This window comes from Delphinapterus leucas, chromosome 9, assembly GCF_059928025.1.
Source record: "Delphinapterus leucas isolate spDelLeu-1000000601 "Yukka" chromosome 9, BTC_Dleu_Yukka2, whole genome shotgun sequence".
Taxonomy (NCBI): Eukaryota; Metazoa; Chordata; class Mammalia; order Artiodactyla; family Monodontidae; genus Delphinapterus; species Delphinapterus leucas.
In genome coordinates, this window is record NC_143137.1 from 23,875,002 (window position 1) to 23,902,836 (window position 27,835).

A 27,835-nucleotide genomic window follows, 5' to 3' on the forward strand; every position below is an offset into this window, starting at 1 on the left:
TGTCCTACAATAAGCTCTGTGAATAGAGGCAGTTCACTCTGCATCTTAGTTTCCAGAACTGTAAATCTTGGGGTAATATTTTTCTTATAAGTTTGCTGTGAGATTAAAACAAAATATTATATATGAAAGAACTCTGGCACTAGAAAACGCTATACAAGATTGATCACTATTAAGACAGAGAGTCTTTACCTGAGCCCCCCCCTTCCCCCGTCAAAGAAAATAGTCTTAAATTAATTGAAAAAACAGACTGAAAGACCCCTGGTGGGTGATGAACTGTCAAGAATGTGCGGGGAGGTGAGAAAAGCCTTAGCCCCCAGATAGCATTTAACGCCTTCTGGGATAAAAGAGCTGTTTAGAAAGCTGGCCTTACTGCCTTCCCTCTTTCCTGGGAAGTGGTAGAGATAATCTAGAATAGGGCGTCTTTGTACAAGTAAGTGCAACATTGCTGGACGGCTGGCTTGCTTTTCCAGTAGGTTATTATTCCTGGCTCAGCAAGGGCTACCAAGGGGCACGGCACTGACAAGAGTTGGAGAGCAGTGGGTGTCCTCCACCCTGGTGGATTTCCCCGTGGCTGGAACCATCCTCATCGCCTTGATCCGGAGAAGTAATGTGGCTACTGTTCCACCTCCCACGCGTCTCCTAGACAGGGAAGGGGCCTGCACAGACAGACAGGAGCAGGAAGGGTGAGAGGGCACATACCACAGTGCTTTGGGCAAAACACTATTTACATCAGCGGTGAACTGCTTAGACCGGTTTATTTTTCCGACAAGATGCAGCACACTTAGTGCTGAAACAAAGGAGAAGGAACCACTTTCCTTTTATTTAAGTATTCTTTCCCACACAAACCCCTCCATAAATGTATACCAATATTCACTGCTGAGTCCATGTTTCTCTGAAACATAAATACTTGCTCTTGAAACGGCAACAGTTGCCTGTAATGCTTTATGCATTTTTGTTTCTAAAAGAGCACGGGTAGTGGGAGGGAGGGCATCCAGGACTGAGCCCTGGCCACTGCAGCCTGCAGAATGAGCTCCCCAGGGGGACATCCTCCCTTTTGATGCCAGCAGGAAGAAGGGAAATAGGTCAGGGCAGCAGCCAGAGCTTTCGGCTCACTGTCCAGCACGAGGACGTCATTTTCCAGGCAGCAGCAAAGGGCAGTTTCGGAGATCTCAGGACAAAGGGGTCACGGAGAAAGGCCTTGGAAATGAGCCCCCAGCCCCTCCCCGGGAGCTGCACCCCCTACAGCCTGGAACTGTGAAGAGGGTTCAACTGCGGCGCTGATCTCCTGTAATAATACTTTACACCCCCCTCTCTAAAAGCGCGGGTTTTCCCAACGGAGCTACAGAGGCAGCAGCGGGTCAGTGAGCGAGGGCTGGCTAGGTGGCCTTCCGAAACGAAGGTGTGGAGAGATCCCAAATGACTGTTTTATTCACAGGAAGGGCCTCAAAAGGTAGGAGATGGCTTGGGATTGCTGGATCAATGTTTTAGATAGGAATGCCAAGGCAGAAAAGAATCACTTACCCAGGACCACATGATAACTGGAGTGTGAAAACCTCGGAGTCTGCACTTTTAAGCCAGTTATCTAATGCTCTCTCTCACCACTACTTCTGGGAAGACGCTAGCAACGGGCACAATTCCCCATCTGGGAAATTACACCAGATCTTCCTGTCCTTGGCAGTGTGGCAGGGAATTGCCTGAAAGAGGCAGCTGTATTGGGGGGGGGTGCCTGGCAAAGGGGGTGTCACCAAGCACATGCCGTCCAATGGGACACAATGATCTCATGTTGTGTGGTCCAGAAGTAGCCCAGCCTCAAAGGCCGGGGACATGAGAACAAACTCATTTTCAGGGCTGTACCAAGCCATTTAAACCCAACTTGGCAAAACCTGTACAGCACGGTCAGCAAACATTTTTGATAAAAAGATAGTAAATATTTTTAGCCACTGCAGACCATATATCCTGTTGTAACTGCTCAACTCTGCTGTTATAACATGAAAGGAGCCATAAACAGTACATAAAAAGGTTAGTGTGGCTGTTTCAATAAAGCTTTATTTACAAAACTGGCAGTGGGCCGGGTCTGCCCATCCCTGCTATACACCAGCTGAGTGAGGCTGAGAAGAACTGTTGAAGGCCTTTCAGAGTTTCTTGGCTGCTTTGGCCTTCAAGGTCACAAAGAGAATCAGGTAATGACATGGTGTCTAGCTTACTGTTCATGACCTGAAGCTGGCAGCACCACTGGAACACCCAGACCACTGACCTGGAACAGTCCTCCCAGACTCCCGACTCAGGGAGAGGAACAAAAGCCAAGAGGAACCAATGGCTGAGGAGAACGACCATGGAGAAAAATGGAGAAAAAGAAGAAAGGTGATGAAAGGTGGCAGGGGAGACACTCAGGAAAATGAGCTGAGTGATGGCCAGAAATGTTAGGCGCTCCGTCCTGACTAGTGTCATCGTAAAAACACATTTCAGGAAAGCAGGGCTCTCAGGTCTCAAGATAATGGGGGCCAGCTGAAATGAGAGGAGTCTCGTGTGAGATGGTACAGGATCCACATGAGGATATGGGATGGAAAGACTACAAGTCTGTCTCCACCCCAGACTGAGAAGCAGACAGGCGGCAATTTCTGCTCTGTCTGCCCAAAGCTAAGACAACCCACCTCATAAACAAGGAGTCGCTTTTCAGGGCCAGGCACCCCACACGCCAGCTTTCTGTCTGCTCCCTGGCAGGGGCTGATCTAGGGGCGGTGGTCATTACACAGTCTCTCCCCTACTTCACATCCTTCTCAATTCAGTCTATGGGTTCTGGAGTCCAACTTAATGGCCATATCTCTGTGGGATCACACATGGGGCCCAGGAGGTGCTGTGAAATCATGAGATCCATGTGATACTAACTCCTTTCCTACACGAGAGAGCAGATTTACAGTGACTGGGAAAAGCAGGCAGGGGGTAGAGAAATCCTGGCCCCAAAATAAGATAATAAAAAATAATTTAAAGGAGGGGTGGGGCAGGATCAAGGCCAATCACATCTTCACAACACCTGATTACCTGAGCTAAATGTGATTATCAAGGGAACAGGCACAAGGTAAGAAAACCCATTCAACTTCGGCCAATAGGACAGCAGCTCGGCCGCAGAGGAGTTCCTGGAGTGGAGGCTGCCTTGAAGGTGAGAGCCGTGTGCGGTGTGAGGCTGCGGACCCCTGCTCAGCCATCCAGGAAACCCCGTGGCCCTTCTCCTAAGGGTGGGAAGGACCTCTACATCTGAGGACCAATCCATCAGGCTTTTCTAGATCCCTGGGGGGTGGGGGGGGGGAAGATGGCAAAGAGAAACGCTCCCCAGGACAACCCCTGGAATAAAAATGAAGGTACTATACAGGTAGAAGTAAGTGAATAAACCTATAGCAAAACAAAACCCTCTCTTCATTCCTACACTGTTCAGAAAAGAGTTTTCATATATTATATAAAGGAAAATGCCCGGGAGAGTAGGCTGTAACTGGTTCCTTTAGTCAGAATCTCAAGTTATCCTTTCTTTAGGCCATACCCATCTTTCCTCTGGATAAAGACCTTTCAAAACAGTCAGCCCAAGTAATCAAACAAGCAGCTAAGAAAATGTAGTAAGGTTCTCGATCAAGAAGCCCCAACCCATGGCTATGAAAGATCGGGACATTACAAACAAGAAAGATCAATACCAACTGTGGATTAGACTAAGGATCTGCAAACTTACGTGTCAGAGGCACCAACGAAAATGGGGAAAACTTTTAATCTTTTTCAACAATCAAATATCAGCAAATACACAGACAAAGGTAAGGTCATAATAACCATGAGAGAGTAAAAGAGTTTTGGGCCACTCACTCCTTTCAGTGGTCAGTATTCTCTTTGACCCCCTTGTGCTTTTGGATATCACCAGCGGGCCAGAAACATGATCAGGAAGAAAAGTGGCTGGAGAAACAAGAGTTGAAAAAGAAAGGGAAAGAAGCTTTAGGAGACCGGAAACAACAGGAAGAGGACTATGGTGAGCAACGAACAGAAATGTGATTTAGAGAGTAAGTGACGAGGATGTTACTAACAAATGTGGTAGGCAGCCCAGTGAGGGGATTTCCTCCCCCCATCCGAAGCACAACCAACCAACAAAGGGACTCACCTGCTTATTCCAACAGGGAACAGCTCTGTAGTGCATTATCCAAAGGGGATATTACAGAGGGGAGTTCTAAAATGTCTGCTCCTTCGACCTAATTCCTGTGCAATGTCAAAAAATTTCAACAGCTACTGACAGACAACAGGAGTGTTTGGATTCTTGAAATACTTCCCTAGTGGGAAGCTATCTTTAACTGATAACAATTCAACCTATGTTGTGGAGTCACAAAATAGGGGGGAGGGGAAAGACACCTTGCATGCCAACATAAGGATGGCTTCTTCACAAACAAATGCATCTGACCACGAACAAAATAGAGCGGAATGTGAGGCTGATGAGACAAGTAAGGGCATTAAGCACTCCCCCCCCAATACATTCACTGGCGTTTCAAATCAAAATGAGAGATGCGGAAGCTTCTAAACAGGTATCTGTATCACTTAGCAACCCAAAGAAGACCACGCATCTGCTCCCAAAAACCTACAAAGACTCACGAGCAAGATAACCTCTAGAACCCCCATAATCTTTTTCACTGTGTGTATTACGATATTGCATGAAAGCAGGAGGTACCCTATGGGTTTGTTAAAAAAATAAAAAATAAAAAAAAGGAAAAAGGCAGACCTAAAATCCTAAGCCTGAGCCCAGCACACTCCCCACTGTTCCTTTTTTGTGCCCACCTAGCAGGATGAGTGACTGGCATACTCCTGGAAAGAAGATGGATCTGTTGACTATGACTTGATAAAAATTAGCAGGTAGATGGGCACCATGGCAGCTGAGCAGCCTAACTCCTGCCTGCAAGAGCCAGCCCAACAGGCAGAAACAAAAATACAATTAAATTAAGTCGGAAAACCTGCTACAGAAAATACAATTACTCAAAGATACAAATAAACGTTCAAAGAAAATTGGCCCCTGACAGGGTTAGTCAAGCTTCTAGATCCAGCTGGAGGCAGGCAGCTCAGCTAATTCGTCAAGGAGGAGACTGCTAGGCCGTAAGCTCTCAGCCTTAGGATCCTGGCTGGGCCGGCCTGGTGTTCATCCCACATCTCAGGACGCCCACTGGCCAGTGAAGCAGGGCTCAAGGAACGGGGACGTGGGCAGACACAGAATGGATCATGGCCGGGGAAGGCCGAGCACCGGAAAAAAGGGACAGACTGATCTCTGCCATCAGACCGAGTGAGCCCCACTTTCTCCCCCTCCTCATCCAAGAAGCCCCTGGAAGATGCCCTACCTCTCGCTGCAGCACCAGCTCCTTGGTGAAAAGCGTTGCTTCCTCACTGAACGGCTCTCCCTCCTGCACCAAGCCTGGGAGGTTTCGGGCTCCTCGGGGGCATTCGATGCCTGTGTCAGGAGAAAAGAAGAATTTGTGATGAAAAGGGGTCCACTAGGTCTGGTGTCCAGCAAGGATGGTCCCCTGACCCTTGTAACGAGACAGGCATTTGATCAGAATGCCATGACACGAGGTAGGGCAGAGGCAGTGGTAGAAGGGGAGGCGTTTAGTTTGCCGGAGGTGGGAAAAACTAACACTATCACAGCAGCAACAGCGAAGAGGGGATCCCAGTCACAGAATCTGGGAATTACTAAGACCATCCGGGGAGTTCTAAATAAGATATGCAGGAAACACACATACCCCAACATGTGGCATGAATCCTCATCTTGGACTGCTCACTCCTTACGGGCCTACAGTCTCACTGCTTTAACCATCACTTACATAAATGGCTCTCTCACCTAAATTACACTGATATCCCCAGCCATTCTGCCTCCTGAGAGCCATTCCAGCCATTTTCTCTTTACTCTCTGACTTTCACATCCAATGCAAAAGTGTTAACTTGGTGTCATTTTCCTCTTCAAATAAGCTTCCCCCTCTGTCCTCTGGCTATATTTGGGACAACAGTACCATCAGTATTTCATTCAGAAGGAGAGACAGAAAAAACAGAATCCTGATGAAGTATCAGGTGTCTGGAGCCAGACAGACCTGGATTCACACCCTACGTAACTTATTAGGATCTGTGACCTTGGCCAAGTTACTGAACCCTTTCAAAGCCTCAGCTGTCCTATTTGTAAAAAACCTACTTCACATAGCTTTTGGGTGAACTAGGGGAGATTATTAGGTAAAATATTCAGTACCATGCCCGACATATGGAAAGGTTCAATACATTTTAGCTCTTATTATTTTACCATTATTATCACTGACACAATTACCCACTCTCAGAATCTCAGTCATCTTTCAATCTGCAAACTAGACTGTAAGATTCCGGAGGACAAAATCTTACCCTTCACACTCCTACGTATTCAAGGACAGTATTTTATACAATATAGGTGCTCCTAACCAATGTAGACTGCCTTCTCTTTCTCTTTGATTCAACCATTCATTTTGCAAATATTTATCACCGACAGTGGTCACCTGTGAGAGGCCATGAACTATGTCACATTTTAATGTCTGCATTAGACTTACAAATATTTCCAAAATATTCAAACTGCAGCTGTAATTACGAAGCCAAAACTTGAACTAGGCTAGAGACATAGGAAAAGAAAATAATCAAAATATGCGGGGGTGGGTGAGGAGGGATGTGCACTTAGTGCTCGTGTCTCTAAGTAACTGCCGGCAATAAGGCAGGACTGGAAGGTGTTACCTCTTATTTACAAACAGCCTCAGGTGAAGTTACAAAAGATTTGGCACAGGGAGGCGCGGCAGCAGGGCAGCTAGGCTACTGCAGACACCTGCTGGGAGCCTTTGGGAGAAGAGGGGCCACCACTGCCGGGACAGAAGGTACATCCCTTACGGATGAAGCCAGGTGGCTGCTCATGTTTCTGGCCACAGCACAGATTCAAGGTCATGGAGCTCAGAGGAGAGGTGATAGTTTATACCCTGGTCTTTCAGAAGCTCAAGAACAGAGCTTTCTCTCCAAGCCTCAAAAAAGGAACACACGACATCAAACAGAACACTGGACGGGGAGCACGGCACAAGGAGAGAAACTGCAGCAGGAGAGCAGCTGGAGCTGGTGCCAGGACCACTCTCCCGCTCGCACGAAGACGGGGATGGTGAAAGTCCTACCCGAGTGTCACCTGGGCAAGAGCACCAGGGCTGCCTCACTCCCTCCCGGCACTTCAGTGCCAGGCTCTGAGAGAGAAGTGGAACTGATTTTTGAAAAAGACATCAACAAACTCACAGAACCAAAAAGCCTGAGATTAACCTTGAAAGGAGAGATGGGGGAACAAGTAAAATGAAAGACAGCCATGATTCTTACAACATTAATAGCCAAAAACATTTTTTATTCTGTATCTGTGAACTAAGCAAAAATTATAATTGTCAGAAAGAAAAATAAACAATTCTACTGAAACTTCTGGTCACATAACCATAGGTAAAGCACTGTTGAGGAAACAAGAGTAACGCGACAACAAGTGTTCAGTTTGTGTCTGACTCTTGGATGGGGCAGAACTGGGGTGCTGTTGGTGGGACTGCTGTGTCACTTAAAGGACCCAAAGAGTCTCCCTAGCTGAGGAGATGTCCCCACTCTATTCCTGTAGCTGTCTTGGTATTCGGAAGTCTCAAGAGAGCAAGAGACCCCAGCAGCCCTCTCTGAATCCTGGGAGACCACCAACTGATTAAACTGAGAAGCAAGATGGCCCCGTGAGCCCAGGGAGTTGAACACGTCACGCTGAAATGGATTCAGATCACGTTCCTGGAGAGAAACACATGGGCCCGTGGTGACCAAACACCAACCACTGCATGTGGACCCAGAGGCGAAGGAGGGCCTACGTTCCACTGTCCCTCTATTTGCCAGGAGCTGGGCTCCAGCTCTTCAAGAGGAGAAAGCTGAACCAGGATGTTCCCCTGCCCTTTAAGTGGAAAAAGTAAACACATCCAAGCACATCAATTCCTGTCAGGCAGGTAGGTAAGAGAAAGGAAAGCGAACAGAAAATTTGCTTGAGAACAAGAATACCATCTCTGCTTTTATCGTTTACTTCCCTTTCTGCTGGGCTGACTCTTCCCTCTCTTGGACCTGTCTCCTCTGAAGTAACCCCTTCCCAGTCAAAACCTGTCTCAATGTCACATCTCAGCTCAGGGTCAGGGATGGCTTAGTCGACACTACTTACTAGGATAGAGAGAGGCTGTATCTTAAAAATAGATCCAGTGGGAGCAGGTTATCAAACAGTGAAACCCAGCTAAACCCAGGTATAAGCGCTAGGAGAACAAAGAGCGGGAAAAATGAGTATTTACTGAGCATCCTTGACTATCTATGAACTGACATAAGGACCCAAATCACCAAGCTACTAAGTGGCCAATCTGAACCCTAGATTGCCAGGTGCTAAAGCTACTGAGCAAAAACCCAGTTTTGGAGTTGAGTACTGCTGTCCCCAGAGGGTGTTAGACAAGGTAGGAGTGCAGGGCCTGGGGACTCGATTTCTTGTCGGGCAGGTGAGTGGAGACACAGCTGGGGTTTACATGTAACGGCAGATGGGCCCTCGGCACCGGGTCGTCACCGTAGCACAGGTGCAGGCACTGTTGGACCGGAGCACAGAGGCCAGGGAACCCCTAGGTTCCGGCCCTAGACGGGATCCCAAAACAGGGCGTGTGTGGGCGAGAAGGAATCTATTAGCAGACCAGGGCTCGCAGCTGGGGCCAGGATAGGGGGAAGGGTTTTTATAATATTGGATATCTGAGTGTTAGAAACCTATGAGCCAAGCTACTTCTGTAGACGGACTGTGTAGATGAGCGTTTTTCAAACTTTTAACGTTGATTATGACCCCACCCCACACTTAAATACGGGTATGTACACATATACAGCAAAGTTTCCACAGAGCAGTGGTCAATTGTGACTACATGTGACATGCTGTCTTCTCTGTTTCATTAATGAAAAAAAATACGGTTATGACACTGAATTAACTGAAGACCTCTGGTGGGGCGAGGCCCATGGCTTGGTGAACCCCGGGAGAAGGCTGGGGTGTGAAGACAGAACGCCGGGCGGTCCTGACGGCCCTCCTGAAGAGGTCAAAGTCTACACCGAGTGCTTACTCACCAGCTTCGGGACTTGGCTTTTGTGTCCCAAGGGATCAAGGGACAGGGCGAGAAATATGCTGTCCACTAACAGGGAGCAAGTCAAACAAGGTAACATCGTAAAGCTGGAAAGACAGACACGGCTGCTGAAAGCAGGGGAAGGCCACACGCCATCAGCAAGAAGAGGCCCACCGAGCCCTCCCTTTCCAAGAGCCTGTTTCCAAAAGTAAGGAAACACCATTCACGCTGCACCTTGACTCAAAGGCCACTGCAGTGCTGGGCTGGCTGTGCCGCTTTGTTACCGATACAACAGACTTAGAAAAGGTTAAAGAAAGCACGTCACGGGAAAGAAAGCTGGGGTCTCTGAAAGCAACTGCAGAGGCAGAGCTGGGCAGGCTCACCGGCGGCAAAGGTGAGCGCCCGAGACGGTGAGGAGGAAGCGAGGTGTCACCGGGTTCCAGGAGCCCTCCACAGCCAGGCCAGCAAGAGCCCGCGGTTCTGAATCGTGCACGTCACCACCAACCGCTGTCTTTCCCCATGAGGCCCCGACGAGGGCACACTGAGTCTGCTACGCTCCCAACACCACAGGTGCAGGTCAACCGCCAAGCGCACCCCTGACACGGGCAAGCCATTCATATACCACAAACATTTTGTTTAAAAAACAAAAAAAGTTCCCCAACATTCTTGAACATTTCCTTCCCTACCATGGGGTCGGGGTGGGGGGCAGAATGGAGAGAGAGACCACCCCTGGGGCAGGTGCAGCTGACTTCCGCCAAGGGCAGATGCCGGAGAGGCAGGCCAGACACACCCGCCCCTGCTCCGGAGGCTCCCTGACCTCTTTAAAGGCTGACAGACAGACCTGCCTGTAGGGAAAAACCCATCATTCCTCACACCTTTTCTATGCTTTCTGGGATATGATGGCTGACCAAGACTACTTAAAAACAAGACAGAGGATTTGCCTCATCTTGTTTAGAAAGAGAAAATTCATCACTAGCTATCAGCACATCATTTCTGGTTTCTACTCTGCCACTGACAAAGTATAAAACCTCTCCAAGCCCCAAGGTCTCTGTCTATAAAATGAAGAAACTCCAAATTCTCCCCTGGCCAGAAAATCCTACAATCTGGGTTATGCCCTTTTGAGATTTCCCATCCAAGGCCTGACTCCCTGAGTATAGGGTGCCTCCTTTCAAATGTAAAATGCTGGGCTATAAGAGCATTCTATTAAAAAGAAATTATACATTTAGAGACATTGACTAACTAGGTCAATTAACACAAACACTTTGGTCAGTCAGCTGTGGAACGAGAAGTACAAATTCTTGTTAATGATCCGATAATGGCTATATAAGATTCTATTGATGGCTATGTGAGAGAGTTGTGCATCGTTCTGAATATTTTACACTGTATGTTGAGCTTTATGATAATCAAGCTGGGCTCAAAGCATGGTGGCTTTTTCTTTACTGCGAGTGAAAGGGAAGTATGGCAAGTATGGCAAATCTGCCTCTGCTAGAAGGGACAGCTTCCCAGCAAACAAGAGACCAGGCATTCACAGCAGGAAACAGAACTCTAGTGGAAACAGTAACCAGCTGGAAGGATAGGTTGAGGGTGATTACTGCTTGTCCAGTGTGTGCTCGTTACTACATCGGACATTATGGAGCAAGGGCAGAGGACGCATGCAGACCTCACCTTCGCCCTCTGCCTACTTCAGATACTTGGCGAGTTCCCTCGGCAGACCTTCCCTCCCCCCGTTTCACAAATACGCATCAGTGCCTACTCTGGGCTAGGCACTGGGTTGGGAGGTGAAAACTCAATGATGAAAAAGACTGGCTTTGTCCTAGTGAAGCTTAATTAGCAGCATGACAGTATTATTTTCCCCTGCCATCGTATGAAGTATGCTATTGGTGACAGAATTTACCATTCAGTCTGTAGGGTGAAGAATGTTAGAAATAACACATAACTGGATTATGGCAGGTGGATGCATTGGGAGGATGCACCAGACAAGTCAATCATGGGCTTGCCACTGCCATGTCCCTTGCTAAGGGTCAGCCTCAGGCAGCTGTCTTCCAGCACATGACCCTGGCTTCTGTCCTCTCCCCCGACCAGAAGTTGGGGATGGAGGTCAGAGCAGAAGGTGAGAAATGAGGGAGGGAGGGGAGAGTTGCTACTGCACTTGATTCAAGGATAGTCAATTTATAGCAGGCTGGCAGAGGGGGAAAAAAAAGCTCTGTCTAACGAGAAATGAAAGGTGACAGGTGAGAAAGATTCTTTCTGGAATTTGAACCGGGCAGCATGCAGAACATCAGCCCGTGAGGAAGAGGAGGAAGGAGGGGAGCGCGCTGCACCAGCACTGGAGCACTAACACCAGAGACCTGCAGCGAGGTCCTGGAACCACCAGACCCACGACTGCCCTCTATGTTCTGGGATCTGGGAGATCTGACCTCACCTTGGATGCTGTTTAAGAATTTCATGATGTTCCCATAAATCTGCTCTCTCCTCTCATTGCTACCATGAGCAAGCCTATGTGAGAATCTGGCATTTCCAACCCAAATTAAACTAAAACTAAATTGCTTCTTAGGGTGGGTACTGTATCTTATTCAGATCTTTCTAGCATCTGACACACTGCCTAGCACACAGTGGCATTACAGATCCTCAATCAATGTTGAATGAACATCCGTGAAAAATACTTCTGGGACAGAAGTCCATACACAGAGAAGGAAATGGCTCATGAACAGTCAGGGTCATAGACCTTATGCAAATACCAGGAGAGGGGGCTGACAGAATTCCTAATTACACACATCCCACTTCCCCATGGTGACACAACACTTCAGGACGAAAAAGAAAGCACAGCTACACCCTTTGCCCCATGGGTCTTTGAATCAGCACATTTGGGAAACGAACTCAAATACACAGGGGACGTGGGCAGCACCGACCAGCAGTGCGAGCGAGACCTGAGGCTGCTGCACCGCAGCTGTGTTCAGTTTCCAACTCGACAAAGGAGGAAAACAATTCCCACCCATGACCCCATGTTCGGCTCCAGGCGGCCATGCTCGGAGCGCACTCAGAGAGATGACTCAGGGGTGGGCAGGCCTGCCTGGAAAGGCCAGTTAAAGGTGCTTAAATCTGTACAGCTCGGCTGAGCGGTGACTAAGAGGGTGACACGATAACAATCTGCAAGTATTTGAAAGGTGTAAACACAACAAGGAGGGAAAACGCTTAGTCTAAAAACAGGGGGGTGCAATTATTAGGGGAAAGAAAATCTGGACGAAATGTCGGAAAACCTTAGTGTAGGGATGACTACGGGGTCATCGGTAACTTTCCCAACAGAAATGAAAAGGCAATTATTTGATCCTAAAGCCGAAAGGTGGCCACAAAGCCCATCCCTCTGCTTCTGTGAAAGCAGCCCAGACCAGGGAGCTATGGTTTTACTTCCTATATTTAGGGAGAGACTTCTTAAGTAATATTCAAGTCAAAATACCTCTGCTTTAAATACTGCTCCCTGAAATTTTAACAAATTTTGTTCATCAAACCATAGCGGAGACAAAACGGCCGTTCTGGTGGGGCTTTCAGAACAAACACAGGCTTTATCGGCTAGCACATGGCACATACCTGGCTAGCAGATAAAGTGGAGCTAAGTAGAGCTGGGGGACAGACAGCTGGGAAAGGGACGGAGGACTAGACTCTCATGTCACGGAGCATCTTCATCCCTGGTCTCTAAGACCCTGGGTAAGCATGCTATGAAATGCTGTGCATTTCCCAGATAGGAAACCACGGACACCTCTCCCTTCTTTCTACATAAACACAGTCCCCTGGAGTAAACGTCAAGGACGAGGCGAGGCACAGAAAGAACACCAAAATAAGCTTCCTGTCACACTGACTGCACTCCAATACCTCTGCCTGAGTTCCTGCTGCTGCGGCTGGCCAACTTATACCTCACAGACTCTCAGCAGAGATTTCTACCCCTGCATTCAATGAATTCCACTTCTATACTTTCCCCTAACATCCTTCCCCCCAGTGAAAAACAAAATTAAAAAAACCCCATATCGGGGCTTCCCTGGTGGCGCAGTGCTTGAGAGTCCGCCTGCCGATGCAGGGGACGCGGGTTCGTGTCCTGGTCCGGGAAGATCCCACATGCCGCGGAGCGGCTGGGCCCGTGAGCCATGGCCACTGAGCCTGCGTGTCCGGAGCCTGTGCTCCGCAATGGGAGAGGCCACAACAGTGGGAGGCCCGTGTACCGCAAAAAAAAACCCCACTTCGCACAGGGAGTTAGACATTGAACTCCATATGTAGTCCAAGAAAAGTGCCATGTTCTTACTTTGCTACTCTTGCCCTAAGCACCAAGAACAGAATCCAGAACTCTTAAGCCATCGGCACAGAAGGCAGAGGCAGACAGGCCACCCGCCTAATCTTAAGCGATGTGGTTATCACCTGAATCTACATGCAAAGCCAAACCACTGTACATTGTTGGAGCTGAGAAATGTAATACATCTCGTGTACCAAAAAAGCTTGCTCTCAGTCCTCTCATAAGCTTTAAAGCAGAAATCATTTGGAGGTCTCAAGTTGCAAATGTCGTCAGTGAGTCAGTTAACAATTGAAAATGGCAAACCGTCCCACCTTGGACCAGCTGGTCCTATATTTTCACGTTCCCAAGATGGCCCAAACAGCAAGGCAAATGGTAGGCCAGCGGGTTCCCAAGAGTTAGTTCTACACGATACAAGGCCTCAGTTTGTACTGAAAGGGTCAGAAATGAAACTAGGATTTTGCATTGTCTCAGATTCTTTATTCTCTCCCTTGTTCTCTAAACCGCTATTTTGTTACCTCGGGGGAGGCAGCATCTTCTGGGCCAATTTTGGAACATGTCACTGCTGAGCCTCTTTCAGTGACGAGAATAAAGGGAGAAAAGAAGAATGAAGGAATCCTAATTAAAGGGATCAAACTCCTCAGGTAATGGTAGTCAGGGGAGTCGGAACTGGGCAAAAGCCGAGACTGAAGCTGTTTTCACTTCATAGTTCCAGTTGTTTGGGGGAGATTTTTATTAGGTTGCCCTGATTTGCTAATGTTTGATGCATCTGTTGAAAGACCAGAACCCGAAGTTAATTGGGGACAGGAGCAATGAGACCCATTCTCCACAATGTGCCGGGAATTTCGGCTCCCTCTGAGGAAAGGGGGGATGGAGGGCGGCAGCTACAGAAGGCAGGGGCAAGTTTCTCCGGCACAAGTCACCAGAGTGTGACCACCAGGAGAGGGGTGGCGTCTGGAGTCTCATCTCCAGTTATCAGCCTGTCAGTGGTGGATCCCGTTCTGCACCTATTGGAGGTGAGGGGTATGCTAGTTCTCTCTGGGGCCACAAGTAAGGAGATACTCAGTAATTGTGTGCTAAACAAACACCAGAGAGGAGAAAACCCTAGCAAAAACAGATGCAACAAATCTGTGATAACAATGTCCTCTTTTGAGTTCCCGTATGCATACTAGTTAATGCTTGGTGAGTTCATGAGGAAATCTACTAACTCTTACTTCTGGGACTTTAAGGAGAGTGAGTGTTAGATGCTAAATCACTGACCACTGTCTGAGGAGAGACGAGGAAGGGATGGCTTAGAGGCCTCACACTGGATCGCTGGCTCTCAGTCTGGCAAGACAGGCAGTGTGCAGAACTGGCTTCATCCAACTTGATTTATCATTGGCTTTAGACACCGAAGAATCATTCCCCAAAGGGAGAAGAGCTCTTTCAGGGGGAGCTGGTGTGGCAGATAACAATCGGGCCAGCATCAGAGTAACCTTTTATGATTCTCCCCACTGCAGAGCAAGATCTGAAAACAATGATTTTTAAAGGGAGGAAAAACTCTTGACTGATGAACAAGGCCGTTCCCTTCCCATGACATCCCAAGCGCATGGCCGTAAATGAGCCAGCCAGGCTTTCTCTGGGGCTGTGTTTGTGAAGGGGAGGTTGGGGATGGCAGGCTGCCGGCTTCCCGATCCACATGTTCATTGGGGGTTTGCGGTAAGCACCTGCTGCAATAATATCACCACCAGCTGGGAGCAGAATGAGGCCGCTGGGCCCTCTGAAAATGTCCTCCATTGAGTTTCTCCTAATTATCCGTATCGAAAGAGCCACCTCAGACTCGTTACATAGAAAACAAAGCGTCTGAGGTCAAGAGCTAGGCCCACAGTGGTCTTTCCGGCGACGAGAGAGCTACACGGCTCAAGCTCTTACGTAACACTGTGGCACCATGGAGACAGCACCTAACAAGCGCAAAGCCATGTCTGAGCAGCGAGGGGGAGTTGGTTTCTATGAGAACCTCAACTTTTGCTTTTTCTGACTTATTTTAAACATGTAACTTTATCTCTGAATCAAATGAAACTTAGATTAAAAAAAATAAATGTCATTTTCGGTACCCCCAAATCCCAATCTTGGTCTTTTAAATTCCATGTTCATGGATAAAGAGAGCAATTTGAATCTCCTGTCCAGGCTGGTAGAGAACAGCTCAGGGGGTAGGGAGAAAGCCACAGGAAGCCTGCATGTGGATCCTGCGACTACCAGCTTCCAGAAGGTATCCTGCCACACACCTGGCAGGCAAATGTAAAAGGTGCTTACTCGCATAAATTTAGAGTGACTTTTTCTAAACCAAGCTGTGTTGTTATTTGAACAAAATGGTTCTGAGATGTGTGGAGTACACTTCCAAACCACTGCCTCTGCTGAGCTTTCCACTCATGCAAAATTTCTCTGAGCTGCTTCTCCTGAGGCAAGTGAAATCCCAGTGTCTAGAGATTAGTATGCTCAGCCAGTGGAACTGCAGAAGAGAAAACCCAGCTACTGTCAGGAATACTAACACCCCCCAAAGCAAGGACGATGAATAAAAATCTGAGAGCTCAGAAGCTCTTAGGAAGAGCCTTCTACCTCACTACCTCTATGCTTAAAGAAATAAATGAAAGCAAACCAAAAAGGAGAGGAATTCTGAAAAGCCAAGGTTCTTTAAGGCTGATCTTGGATATAGAAATACATCCTATCCTGCTAAGTAGCTTGAATTACGGGCTGTGGATGAAGACTGGCCTTCACCTTTTTTGGTTAGCACCATAAAAAAGGGGTCAGCAGACAACTTCCTGAGGACTAAATCTAACCCACTGCCTGTTTTTGTACAACCTGTGAGTTAAGAACAGCTTTTACATTTCTGAATGGTTGAAAAAGAAATATTTTGTGACCTGTGAAAAACTGTATGAAATTCAAATTTCAGTGTCTATTTACTCTCTGGCCCTTTAGAGAAGAAGTTTGCCGACTCTTGCTCTAAAGCATGTTGTAAGCTGGGTAAAAAAAAGTTCAGGCCTTCCCTGGTGGCGCAGTGGTTAAGAAACCGCCTGCCAATGCGGGGGACACGGGTTCGAGCCCTGGTCTGGGATGTTCCCACATGCCGCGGAGCAGCTAAGCCTGTGCACCACAACTACTGAGCCTGCGCTCTAGAGCCCGTAAGCCACAACTACTGAGCCTGTGTGCCACAACTACTGATGCCCGCGTGCCTAGATCCCGTACTCCACAACGAGAGAAGCCACCACAATGAGAAGCCTGCGCACCGCAATGAAAAGCAGCTGCCACTCGCCACAACTAGAGAAAGCCCGCGTGCAGCAACGAAGACCCAACGCAGCCAAAAATAAACTAAAAAGAAACCAAAACAAATCCCCTTAAAAAAGTTATATATAAAAAAAAAGTTCAGGCAAGACAGAGTTTAACTTCCCAGAACCAGAAGATCAGTACAGGTAATAGCATAATAATAATAAAGATACTAAAAAAGATACACCTTCTCATGTAGCTGAGAAGGTGAAAAGCAAGCAAATGTGGCTCAAGGGAAGCTGAGGCAGCCAACGTCAAGCACGGGTGTGTGCCCGCACGCTGGCTCTCCTGCACCCCGTTCTAGGAACGTCATCTCTCCTGTACTTGCCATCTGCCCCCTTTATTCCCACTCTACTCCCACAGACCCCATTCAAAACTTTGAAATTTCCGGAGTTGCCCTTCTCTGTTTCTCACCACAACTGCTTCCTTCCACTCCGTGACAACAGACTTTCACTAACATACTTCTTGCTGCTACTCAGACTTTATCTTTCTACTCTACTTGGAAAAGTAACCTCCTCACTGACAAATCTCACCACCTCTTCTCAGCAGGGGTCCTACTCCATCTCTATATGGCGCGCGGCACTGTGCCCCAACCCTGTAGTGAAATTCTTTCCTCCCCTCTACTCGGGTCCTCTCTCTGGGCTGTTCGTCTTGTCTCCTGCTGTTGCCCTCAGTTATGTCTTGGGCCTCTTTCTTTTCACTCTCTGCACCCTTCCTTGGAAAGCCCATCCATTTTCATGTTCTCCATCACTGTGATCACCCAGAACCTACAGACATGTAAGCCTGAACTGTCCTCTAAGCTCTAGACCCAATCCCCAAGTGTCTGACAGATATCTCCCCCTTGACCGTCCTGCCAATACCTCAAACTCAACAAACTTATCGTCTTGCTAAATCGCCTCTGCTCCTTTCCTTGTCCCCTATTCCGATTGCAGTACTAGCAACCCCTCAGTCTAACAATCTCCCTTATCTTTGATTTGTCCCTACTTTATTCACATAAACTAATGATTGCTACATCTTATCGATTCCATTAATTCCACCTCCATAGTTGTTTATATGATCCATGGAATCCTCTCAATCCTCAACCTAACTCTGCTTGTTCAAGCTCCTGTCACTTCTGGCCAAGAATCCTCTGATCCACCTACCTGCCCTCCATTTTCCCCTATCCTGATTCTTCCTGCCTGATTAATTTTCCTAAAGCACAGTATTCTGCTCAAAACCCTTCAGTGGCTTCCAAGAGTTTACCATATAAAATCAGAAATCCACAACCTGACCCTCTAGGCCTTCTAAAATCTGGTCCAGTTCCTTGGGACCACATAAAACATCCATCACCCACTTGACAGCCCTTCAAATATCTGAAGACAGTACAACATCTCTTTCCGCTCATCCTCATGACTTATTTTCTCCAGACTAAACACCCACACAAGACGTGGGTTTTGATTTCCTACCATTCTCCTGCTTTTCTTCCTTAAGCCTAGATAATATGAAGGGCATCTTCCGATAGGAAACACCTTTCTAGTCGACTTAATTAAACGTCTGCTGTGGTGGCGGGGCTCGTTCACCAGGGAGCAACCCTTCTTACATGCTGAGGAGAGAGGCAGCTTTGGAGGGGAAATTTGCTGCCTGAGTTGGACTGATCAGGGAGCAGTGTGCAGAGGCTGTGTACCAGCCCCGTCTCCCTGGGACCAGGCAGTGTTAGACTTTTCCTCCAGGCAGGAGGCTGCAGCAAGAGACAGCTCCACCCGTGCAGGAGGAACCCCCGGTACGTGGGAGCCCTCGAGGGACTGTGGGGAGAGGTAGAGCCCATCCTGAGGAAGGCGGAGGCCCTCATGGCCTCCATTCCAGCCAGCTTCCACTCTGTCTTGGAGACCCCGGTGGTGTGGTGATAAGCAGTCTATTCATTTCCTCCTCTCATGCACAGGGCTATTGGGGATAAAAAGGAACAGCAAATCCAAACCACTGCCTAGAATCCACTTTGCAGAATTCAGGGAAAGATTGTTCTATTGAAGTGGTTATCTTCCCTGTTTGGGAGACCTGAGGGAAAGAAAAGGATTTCTGTGTCCTTTGCCTTCCACTGATGCAGCCCTGAAGAAAGGATGATTTCAGTCGTCACTGTGGCCAGTGGGACAGTGAAAGCACGGCTCGCACTTAATTGAGGCTTTTTAGCTCCTGTCACAGTGTGGCAACAGGGCACCAGAGCACCAGGATTTGAACTGTGACGCCGGGTTCATTTGAAAAGCAGGAGAGAAGGGAGGACAGGGAGGGAGAAAATCAGGGACCTGACAGACAAGCTGCCTGATTTTTTGCAGCGAATGGGAGATATTAACCTGTCTCTTCAGGCTGGGCCCGTCTTCAAGGGACAGGAAAGCTGCTCCAGTGGGCTCATTACTCACAGGTGAAGGACAGGATGAGGCATAAGCCCCCGGATGAGAAGCTCGCCCCAAATCGTGATTTCTGATAAGGGTGCGACTGGTGAGGAAGTGGCAGTGGCGTGTTGAGGGATGGTGGGGACCATCAACTCCCCAAACACAGCTCGCAATAAAGCGCGTTGCCTGATGGCGATTCCGGGTGCTGTGACAACCACGGCGGGGTGTGTGCACGTGCTCACACTCGCATGTGTTCACACATTCAAGGAAAGAGGGCGGGAAGAGGGGAGTTGGGGGAGGCGGACTGAAGAGCAGAGGAAGGAGGCGCTCAGGAGACCGCAGTGGCCGTAATGACGCAAATCAGAAACTGCTATTTGTGGGGAAGTGACACCAGGGCTGCACCCACCTACTGACGGGCATGGACACGCAGCGAGCGTGCCTGAAGGGGCAGAGGCCAGAGACAGGAACGGGTGGATTCCCTGGCAGAGCGTACATGAGAATCAAGCTTCATTCCAGGGACAAAGGAGCAATGAGCCGCACTTCTGCCACCTCACGCCCTGGACATGTCTTCCCGAGCCCTAGGCTGCCTGTAGGTTCCCTTTTATCATCCTGAAAACTTTCGATGCTGGCTTGTTTGTGTCTTCTCATTTCCTTCTGCTCCAAGTTCACGCTTTACCGTATCCCAGCCCCACGCCCCTTCAGGCCAGCCTTGTCCAGTATCACCACCAGAGAGAAATGCCATCAGCCGAAGCCTTTTAGACCATGGACAGCGGCTCCTCTGGGGTGCAAGTGGCAGGGAAGCCATCTCTCTCTCTCTCTCACACGCACAAGCGTGAGCAGTGCTTCTCCTCAAGTGTGCCCCCTTCCACATCTGCCTAGTAGGACCAGTGCTGGGGTATAAGAAGCTTGTTACAAGGCCCCTACGTTTCAAATAAATGCCAGGGGGCACATTCCTGTAAGGAATCTGGGGGGCTCTGAAAAGCTGTATACCCACGTGGTTGCCTGTTTTATGTAACGATTTTTCAGTTTCCATAGTTTGTGTCATTAAATAATTGTTCTCTAAAATATGTATAACAAGATGGACAGTCGTGGATAGGGTTCTTTCTTTCTCTCCGGACCCTCCCTCCACAGCCTAGCAAGTGTCTAAAACACATCTAGCCCAGATGGATCCCTCGGGGTCAGAAGGCAATCAGATGTCCCAGCACATGGAACTCTCCGGCTACACAACTGTGGACCCAGGCAGGAAAAGGGAGAAGGCCTTTTCCATCTCAGTCAGCCATCGCAGGGAGGTGCTGGCTCCTGAATGGCAAAGAGGACAGCTGTCAGCAAGAGGGTGCAGGAGCAACGAGGCAATTTCACAGCATAACAGCCAAGAGGAAACAAAGACACGAGAAGTGCTTCAGATGGAGGCTGTCTCTGCTAATGTCGCTAAACGGGGAAATTCTATATTCTGTAATTGACCCACCCTTCGACAGCTGTTCACACTTAAGTCAGGAGAAAGGTGAATGCTTTGGAAGGGGAAGGAGGGATTTCTCCTGGCCAGCCTGGAACCAAAAGGAGCCCAGTCGCTAAATGATGTGTTTGGGGGCCACAGAAAGGGCGCTCCCTCCTCTATTAAAAAGCCCATTCGCATCCTATACAGCGAATGAGAGCATAATCAAACTGCTGCTGCACCGTGACCCAGGCCAACGCCACAGAAGGAAAGCTGCACGGCCACTTCCAGCCCTCAGGGCAGACAGGACAGAGGAGTATGTGCGGGAGAATCTGGAGGCACTGAGTTCGGTCTAAAGCACCGCATTCACCTGTGTGGACCGGGAGAACTGGCATTTACCATCTGCCAGGACCCTGAAGATTCTTATCTCCCTGTCACCAGTGTTCTGGCTGAGAGTCTGTAATGGATTCATCTTTGTAGATGAGTGATGCGGTTTAAAATACTGCAGGGTTTGGCTGCCATTCCCTCCTGTGGGGTCTCAAAATAACTCCACACAAATCATTTTTGCTAACCACTCACTCAGGCAGCTCTTCCCTGCCAGAACACACACATCTTATGTAACTGAAGGAGCCGCCCAGCTTGCTGAAGAGGAGGGCGTTCCCAGAGCGCCGCTGCTCGCTGCCCCTCAGGCTCTGCAGAGCCCGGGCTTTGAAACCAGCTCTGTTCCTGGGCCCAAGCTCCCTCATCAAAAGACCCCCCCCAGGAGACTCAGGTGTTCATCAGGGAAGGGCATCCAATTCAGGACTGCCTTAGAAATAAGTACAACCTGGACATTCCATGAGCACTTGCAGGTAAAAGATTGACTCTGCTAGATTTTGGAAAGTAATGAGTAGGGGAAGGAACACAGCGCCTTTCCTCTGAGAACTCACAGTTCAGTGTGGACGACAGGCACATATACAGACAGAACATAAACACACAGGAGGAGTGGGAGAGGAGAGGTGCTACAGAACACCTCACAAAGCCTCCTCCCAAATTTCACGCCTTTGTGACGCACACGCTGCCCTTGGCTCGGCTTCCTTGCTGACCCTTCCGCCCAGTGCCCCTCCTATTTCTCTAAGTCTCCACGGTCAGAACCTCTTCTCTCTTTTTTTTTTTTTTTTTTTTTTTGCGGTACGCGGGCCTCTCACTGCCGTGGCCTCTCCCGTTGCGGAGCACAGGCTCCGGACGCGCAGGCTCAGCGGCCATGGCTCACGGGCCCAGCTGCTCCGCGGCATGTGGGATCCTCCCGGACCGGGGCACGAACCCGTGTCCCCTGCATCGGCAGGCGGACTCTTAACCACTGTGCCACCAGGGAAGCCCAGAACCTCTTCTCTTGACTGCTCCTTAAACCTGCACCTTCACAGCTGTGTCCTCCTCTAACCTCCAATCCTAGGCAATCACATTCACTCCCTGTGCTTCAGATTCCATTATAAGCTGTTGATGCTCAAAGTTTTCATCTTTAGTTCTAACCTTTCTACCAAATTCATCTGGACCTGCAAAAATTCACAGGCATCGAATGTTCAAGGTCTCAAAGGTGACCTAATAATCTCCTCCTTGCAAACGTTCTATTATTTACAAGCTAGAAAAGCGACCTCTCTTTTCCCATCCTCTATTATCAAACAACCAGCAGAATTCTAGATCAGAACCCTCCTAACCAGATCTGCTCTTTCCTCTTCATCCTATCCAGACTTCCTGACTGCAGTTTGGGTTCTCCCAATCTAGTCTTCGTATTGCGGTAAAAGTAATCTCTTAAAAATAGATAATGCAGTGGAAAAGGGGGGACTTCCACTATAGCTAATAACACGGATGAATCTCAGACAAAAGCTGGGTGAGATAAAGTTCGGTAAAATAAGACTATGATTCCAGGTATGATGTCCAAGACAGGCAAAACGCATCTATGGCAACAGAAGTCAAAATACTGGTTATCTTTGAGGGGAAGGCCATGAAAGAGCCTGCTGGGATGCTAGAAATATTCTATATCTCGACATGGGTAGTGGTTTACTTGGTTACTTGCAGTTATCTGTGTACTTTTATATACATAAAATGAATCAAGCTGTATACTTAAGATCTGTGTGCTCTACTACGTAATAATCATTTCTAAAACTAAAAAGAAAAAGAACAAAAAGACATAACGCATTACCCACCATTCACTGCTTCCTATTACTCACCTTAGGGATTCCTAACCTGGTCAGGGACGGGGTGGGCTTGGGCTAGTGTTTGCCAATCCAATGAAACTGTATGAAAATCTTTGTGTGGTCATGTATTTTCTGAAGAGAAGACTGATAGCCTTCTCCAGACTCATCATTCACTAAGAATGTTCACGGCTCGAAGTCATCGACGACTTCTCTATGAGGTACAATCTAAGCAGCATGGACACAGGGCCCTTCAAAGATGGGGAATCTGACTTCCCAAACTCATCTTTAACCATTGTCCCTCTTACAGGAGACATGCCAGCCCTATTAAACCATTTGCCATTTTGAATAACAATGCTTTTTCAAGCGCCCGCTCTTTCCTTGGCTGGTTACACCCTTTTTCTCCCGTATCTGGCATTTTCTGGAGAGAAAGCCTACAAGCTTTCTAAGATGGATAAAAATGTTGGTGATCACCCTAAATAGCAAAGAAACTGAGCTACAGGGTAGGGGGACATCTAAACAACTCAGAGCTGAAGTCCAGCAAAATAATCTGGCTACAAAGGGTGGCCTGAAGCTGGGTGAAAGTGCAGTAAAAAGATAGTTAAAGGAATGAATGAATCACAGCACTTGAATTCAGTGCTTTTGTGGTAAAGACATTGAGGACCTGCTTATTTAATATATATCAGATGAGAACAAAGGTTCAATGAGGCAAGAATCAGGGGTCAAAGTTAACAAGATAACATGGAAAAGGGATTAACACCCGGCGTTCCACAGAAGAAGAGGGTTGGGGGACATGGCTTAATACAAGTTCATGTACAAAGGACCTAGAAAGCACACACTGACGACAGTTCTATAACACACAGAACCTAAAGGAAAACTTGGAGAGGAAAACCACACTGCCTATCGCTCCTAGGTTTCCAGCCTAAAACACGAAAGGAAATGACTGTAAGGACATCTACATGTACCACCTAAACATTTGCAGAATTACATTTTACAGCTGGAAAGAACCTTAGAAATCGTTTAGCCCAAACTCTGTATTTTCACAGAGGAGGCAACAGGAAATCAGAGAAATTAAATGACCTACACAAAGTCACATGCCAACTTGGTTATGAGGCACAGATTATAAGCCATATCTTTTGACAGGCAGTTGTTCTTGCCACTGGATCCTATCAGTTGGGCTGAATGCACTTCATCTTACTCAGGCTGCCCAGGGTCCTGGTTTAGCCTATGGAATTCTGTTTTTGGATGTCTTTTCCTGGGCAGACAGATAATCTGATAGGCTATGCTGGCTTTCAAAAAACACATTAGGAAGTAGTTGGTATTATCACAGCGAGGTTTACATATCATTGAAAGGGCTTTTTTTGACATATATCAAGAGAATATAGACTGATCCCAAAGAAATTAGTCTAACAAATAACAGCTACTGTAATCTGAGTGGTATCTTCCGTTGTGGTTAAGCACCGGATTAAGTACTTTAAAAAAACCATGCGTCATGCTATTTAATACTTAGAGCACCCCTAATTTACAGATGAGATAACTGAGGCAAAGACAGGTTAAATAAGTTGCCCTACATAACAGGGTTTATAAATGGCAGATGCAGGATTTGAGTCTGCTTCTGTGAGTCAGAAATTCATATTTGTAATGAATTCACTAAAGTGTCTCCCTAAAGAAGGGGTATTTCACAGAACTCCCGAAGTCAGAGTTATTAAGAGATCCTTGGGAGTACCTTTGTCCACCTCTGTCATTTTATACACGAGGGAGTGGCGCTAGCATCACACCCCAAGCGTTCTGTCTCTTAAGTCATTTACTTTTCCCTACACTCTGCCTTGCTGCGCGAGACTGCAGGCTCTGCCTCGATGCGTGGCGGAAGACCCAGTCAGCACACCCCTTCCCTCTCCTGGCTTAAGGCACTCACAACGACAGGCTAGAGAAAGGGACACGCCACAGTGATGCTCTTCCTCAGGATGCAGTGGTTGGGTAGGCTGAACAGTAGATCACCACCCACCCACCCACCCTTTACTGAGTTTCTACCATGTCCCCAGTGTCAAAACTCCAGACAAAGAAACAGTCACAAGCCAATGCAACGACAAAGTGGTTACAAGGATGATGCAACTATAGAGGCAGCACGGGATGCCCTGCGAACACAGAGGAGGTAAAGGATCTGGACAGGAGTCAACCCTGAAGTTCACTCTTAAAGAGTGAACAATAACTGGCCAGAGGAACACGCACCTAGCAAAAGCGGGGGACTGCTTACTGATGCTCCCAGTGTTTACAATGGCAGAAGGGTGCTACGCAAGGCAATCAGGAGGGGCGCAGGAGCAAAGGACTCTATGGATGTGCCTGGCAGGACACTCGAGTTCCTTCTGAGAACCACAGCCCAGGTCAGGATATCTGAGAGCTGATGTGTTGTGCTTGGGAAAGCACAATGCCAAATCATCCTACTACACTCACTTCTAAGGCAGAAAAGGAACTGGCTTATTAATAACAAAACAAACTGCTTCCTATGCATTCTTTCTCCCAACAAATTTTACTATAATTTCACAGAATCAAAAAAGGTAATAATTATTCTAACACTGTGTGCATACCTACTATCTAAACATGTTTTATCAGTCAGATTTCATGTTATCAGTCAGATTTCTTTTTAATTAAAATTACGATCTATTTGAAAACCATTATCATAGCTTTCCTCTTCCCTCCGTCACTGTCTAATCATCAAACCTCTGCAGAGGAATTCAAAGGGGGCTGAAAGTAAAACGTGGACTCATAACTCATCAGCATGTCACAAAAATCTTTAACTTCCTACTACCATGGAAATGGCTTTTCCCCACATTACATATATACACCAGGCAACAGGGACTGCAGGTCTGTGTTACTGAGACAACTTTCAAAACCAAGAGTTAAAGGGGGACACAGATATTTGATTGACAGGAGGTCACATTTCATTGGCAGAAGAATAAAGAACTTGTCTCAATGGAAGATCGGAATTGAAAAGCTTAAAATATTCCTTTAAAAAAAGAAACATTGTTCTGACATCCAAAGAGGACAAATCAAATTGGTCTCCTCCCTCAGTCCCTGAAAAGGAGGAGGGGGAAATGGCGGGGTACTGAGTGCCAGTCCCGTCCTTAATTAAGCTATGTGACCTTGGCCAAGTAACAGCTTTTCTGAGTCTCACTGGTGATAACAGCAGCCCTTCCTACCTCACAGCACTGTAATAGGCACCCAGGGGGGAAAAGTATGTGAAAACACTGAAAAGTATGTATTACTATACAAGCTAATACTTTTAGAGGATAATCGTCCTGATAAGTTTTAGTATCTTTAACCAAGGTCTAAACCACTGCTTGATGGGAGATCCAATGACCCTCAAAATGCTGTTGGATCTTTTGAAAATATTTTTAGGAACTTTAGTTTCCAGGCGAATGCAGAGTTACCATACCCTTATGTAAAAAGATACAAGAAAAAGAGAACACAATGCTAACACTTTTGATTATAAAGAACATGGCAGGAGTAAGAAGCAGCTGGGGGGATAGGGTGCTGGTTAGGAAGAAACGGTCTGCAGCTCTTAGATGCCAGGGCTTATTTCTCACTGACGTTTGTGAAGCATGAAGAACAGACAACAGCTGGGAATTCAGGAAGGGAGTAAATCAAGCTGCTGTTATTCATGCTCCCAGAAAGAAACAGCATGGATGGCAACAAGTGACAGTTCCATGAAAGCAGAAATTACATCCTTTACTGCTTTTTTCCACTGTGATTTTAGCAAATTTTTCTCCACCACCCCTATCCCTGCCACTAACTTGTGCATAAGGCATCAGGGTGGCATGGGAGTTCTCTTTCTGGATGCCATTGTTAAATACTGATCCTACTGAAAAAGAGAGTGCCAACTCCTAAAGCAGGAGAACCATTTTTCCATCTTCCTTCTCCAACACTGCTACCAACCAATAGACCTCACACTCGGGGGCTGTGCAAACACCACCTGGGAGTGTTTGGAGAACTGCAGGAGTGGTTTACTGATGCGCCCAATGTTTCCCCCGGGAGAGGGTGCTATGGCACCCTGGAGGGGGAGCTAAGATGCTAAACATCCTGCAATTCATGGGAAGTCCAGAAAAGTTCCACCCCAAATGCCACACCTGCCCCCCAGTTGGGAAAGATGCAATTCAGCCCCACCTCCTCGGACTCCCTCACCCGTCATCCTCAATCACCCAAAGCGAACAACTTGCTGCACCCTGCACATGCTTTGCATTTCAGTTTCAAATCTAGCTGCCACCATCTCCTGGTTCATTCAGAACGTAATGATTTTGGCCCATGGCTGTTGAGCAACTTAGAGAAAAATAGATCAAATGGAATGCAGTCATCAGAATAAGCTAAAAAGTAACTGGAGATTTGACGTGAGGTTCTAAGAAGGAAAATACGCTCTACTCCAAACTTTTCTATAGACTCCAAGAGATCACAGTGTCATTTGAACTCATGCTTCAAGTAGCTTTGGCTCTGAGTTGGGAGCAACCTGTTCAAAAAAGGTGAGTTAAGAACATGCTATGCCAGAGCACAAGGTATAGAGATGAAAGTCCATGGGAAGAAGTCCTTGCCTTACGACTAGTACAGCTTGTGACCATGACGAGGCCGCTCCATTTCTTTGTGCCTCTGTTTCCTCATCTGTAAAATGAGGAGTTGGATGGTTTCCAGCACTTGCTCCAGAAAGGCTATCAGAAGCTGCCTGGAGGATGGGGCTGAAAAGAATGAACACGCTGCGCTTGACTGTTGTGATCCACACGATGACCTAGCCTTCCACGATTGGTATATGCTAGCCAGAACTATGTTAAGAAATGAAAATCACATATTAAAAAACAAACATAGGAAATCTGGGGATCCTTAAAGCTAGAAAACCCACCCAAGTCCCACCTGCTAGTTGTCAACATTTGAGAAAGATTACTCTTTGCCATTTGGGGAAATCTGCTCTGCAGTTTTCTTCTTCATGAGTGGATGATACTTTTTGCCAGAGAGATCTGAGGCCACAGGAATGGAAATGCAACAAGTCTTTGCACATGTCAAGAGAAATATACACATATGTACAAAGAGGCTGGTTCTGTTCAGCCTCAACTGAGATCACGTATTCTTTAGCAAACACTTGTGTTTGATTTGTAGTCAGCTTGCTTACACAGCACTGT

The 27,835-nt window shown here is 47.5% G+C and overlaps 1 protein-coding gene across 2 annotated transcripts in view; it reads right to left on the minus strand.

Annotated features, from left to right (window-relative positions):
- SND1 (staphylococcal nuclease and tudor domain containing 1) overlaps nucleotides 1-27,835 on the minus strand; it is a 418,829-nt gene that overhangs the window by 90,600 nt on the left and 300,394 nt on the right. For both annotated transcript variants that reach the window (XM_089917436.1, XM_022581894.3), the window contains one exon: nucleotides 5,349-5,458. In XM_089917436.1, the coding sequence (XP_089773562.1) occupies nucleotides 5,349-5,458 (110 nt within the window). The remainder of the gene's footprint in view (nucleotides 1-5,348; nucleotides 5,459-27,835) is intronic.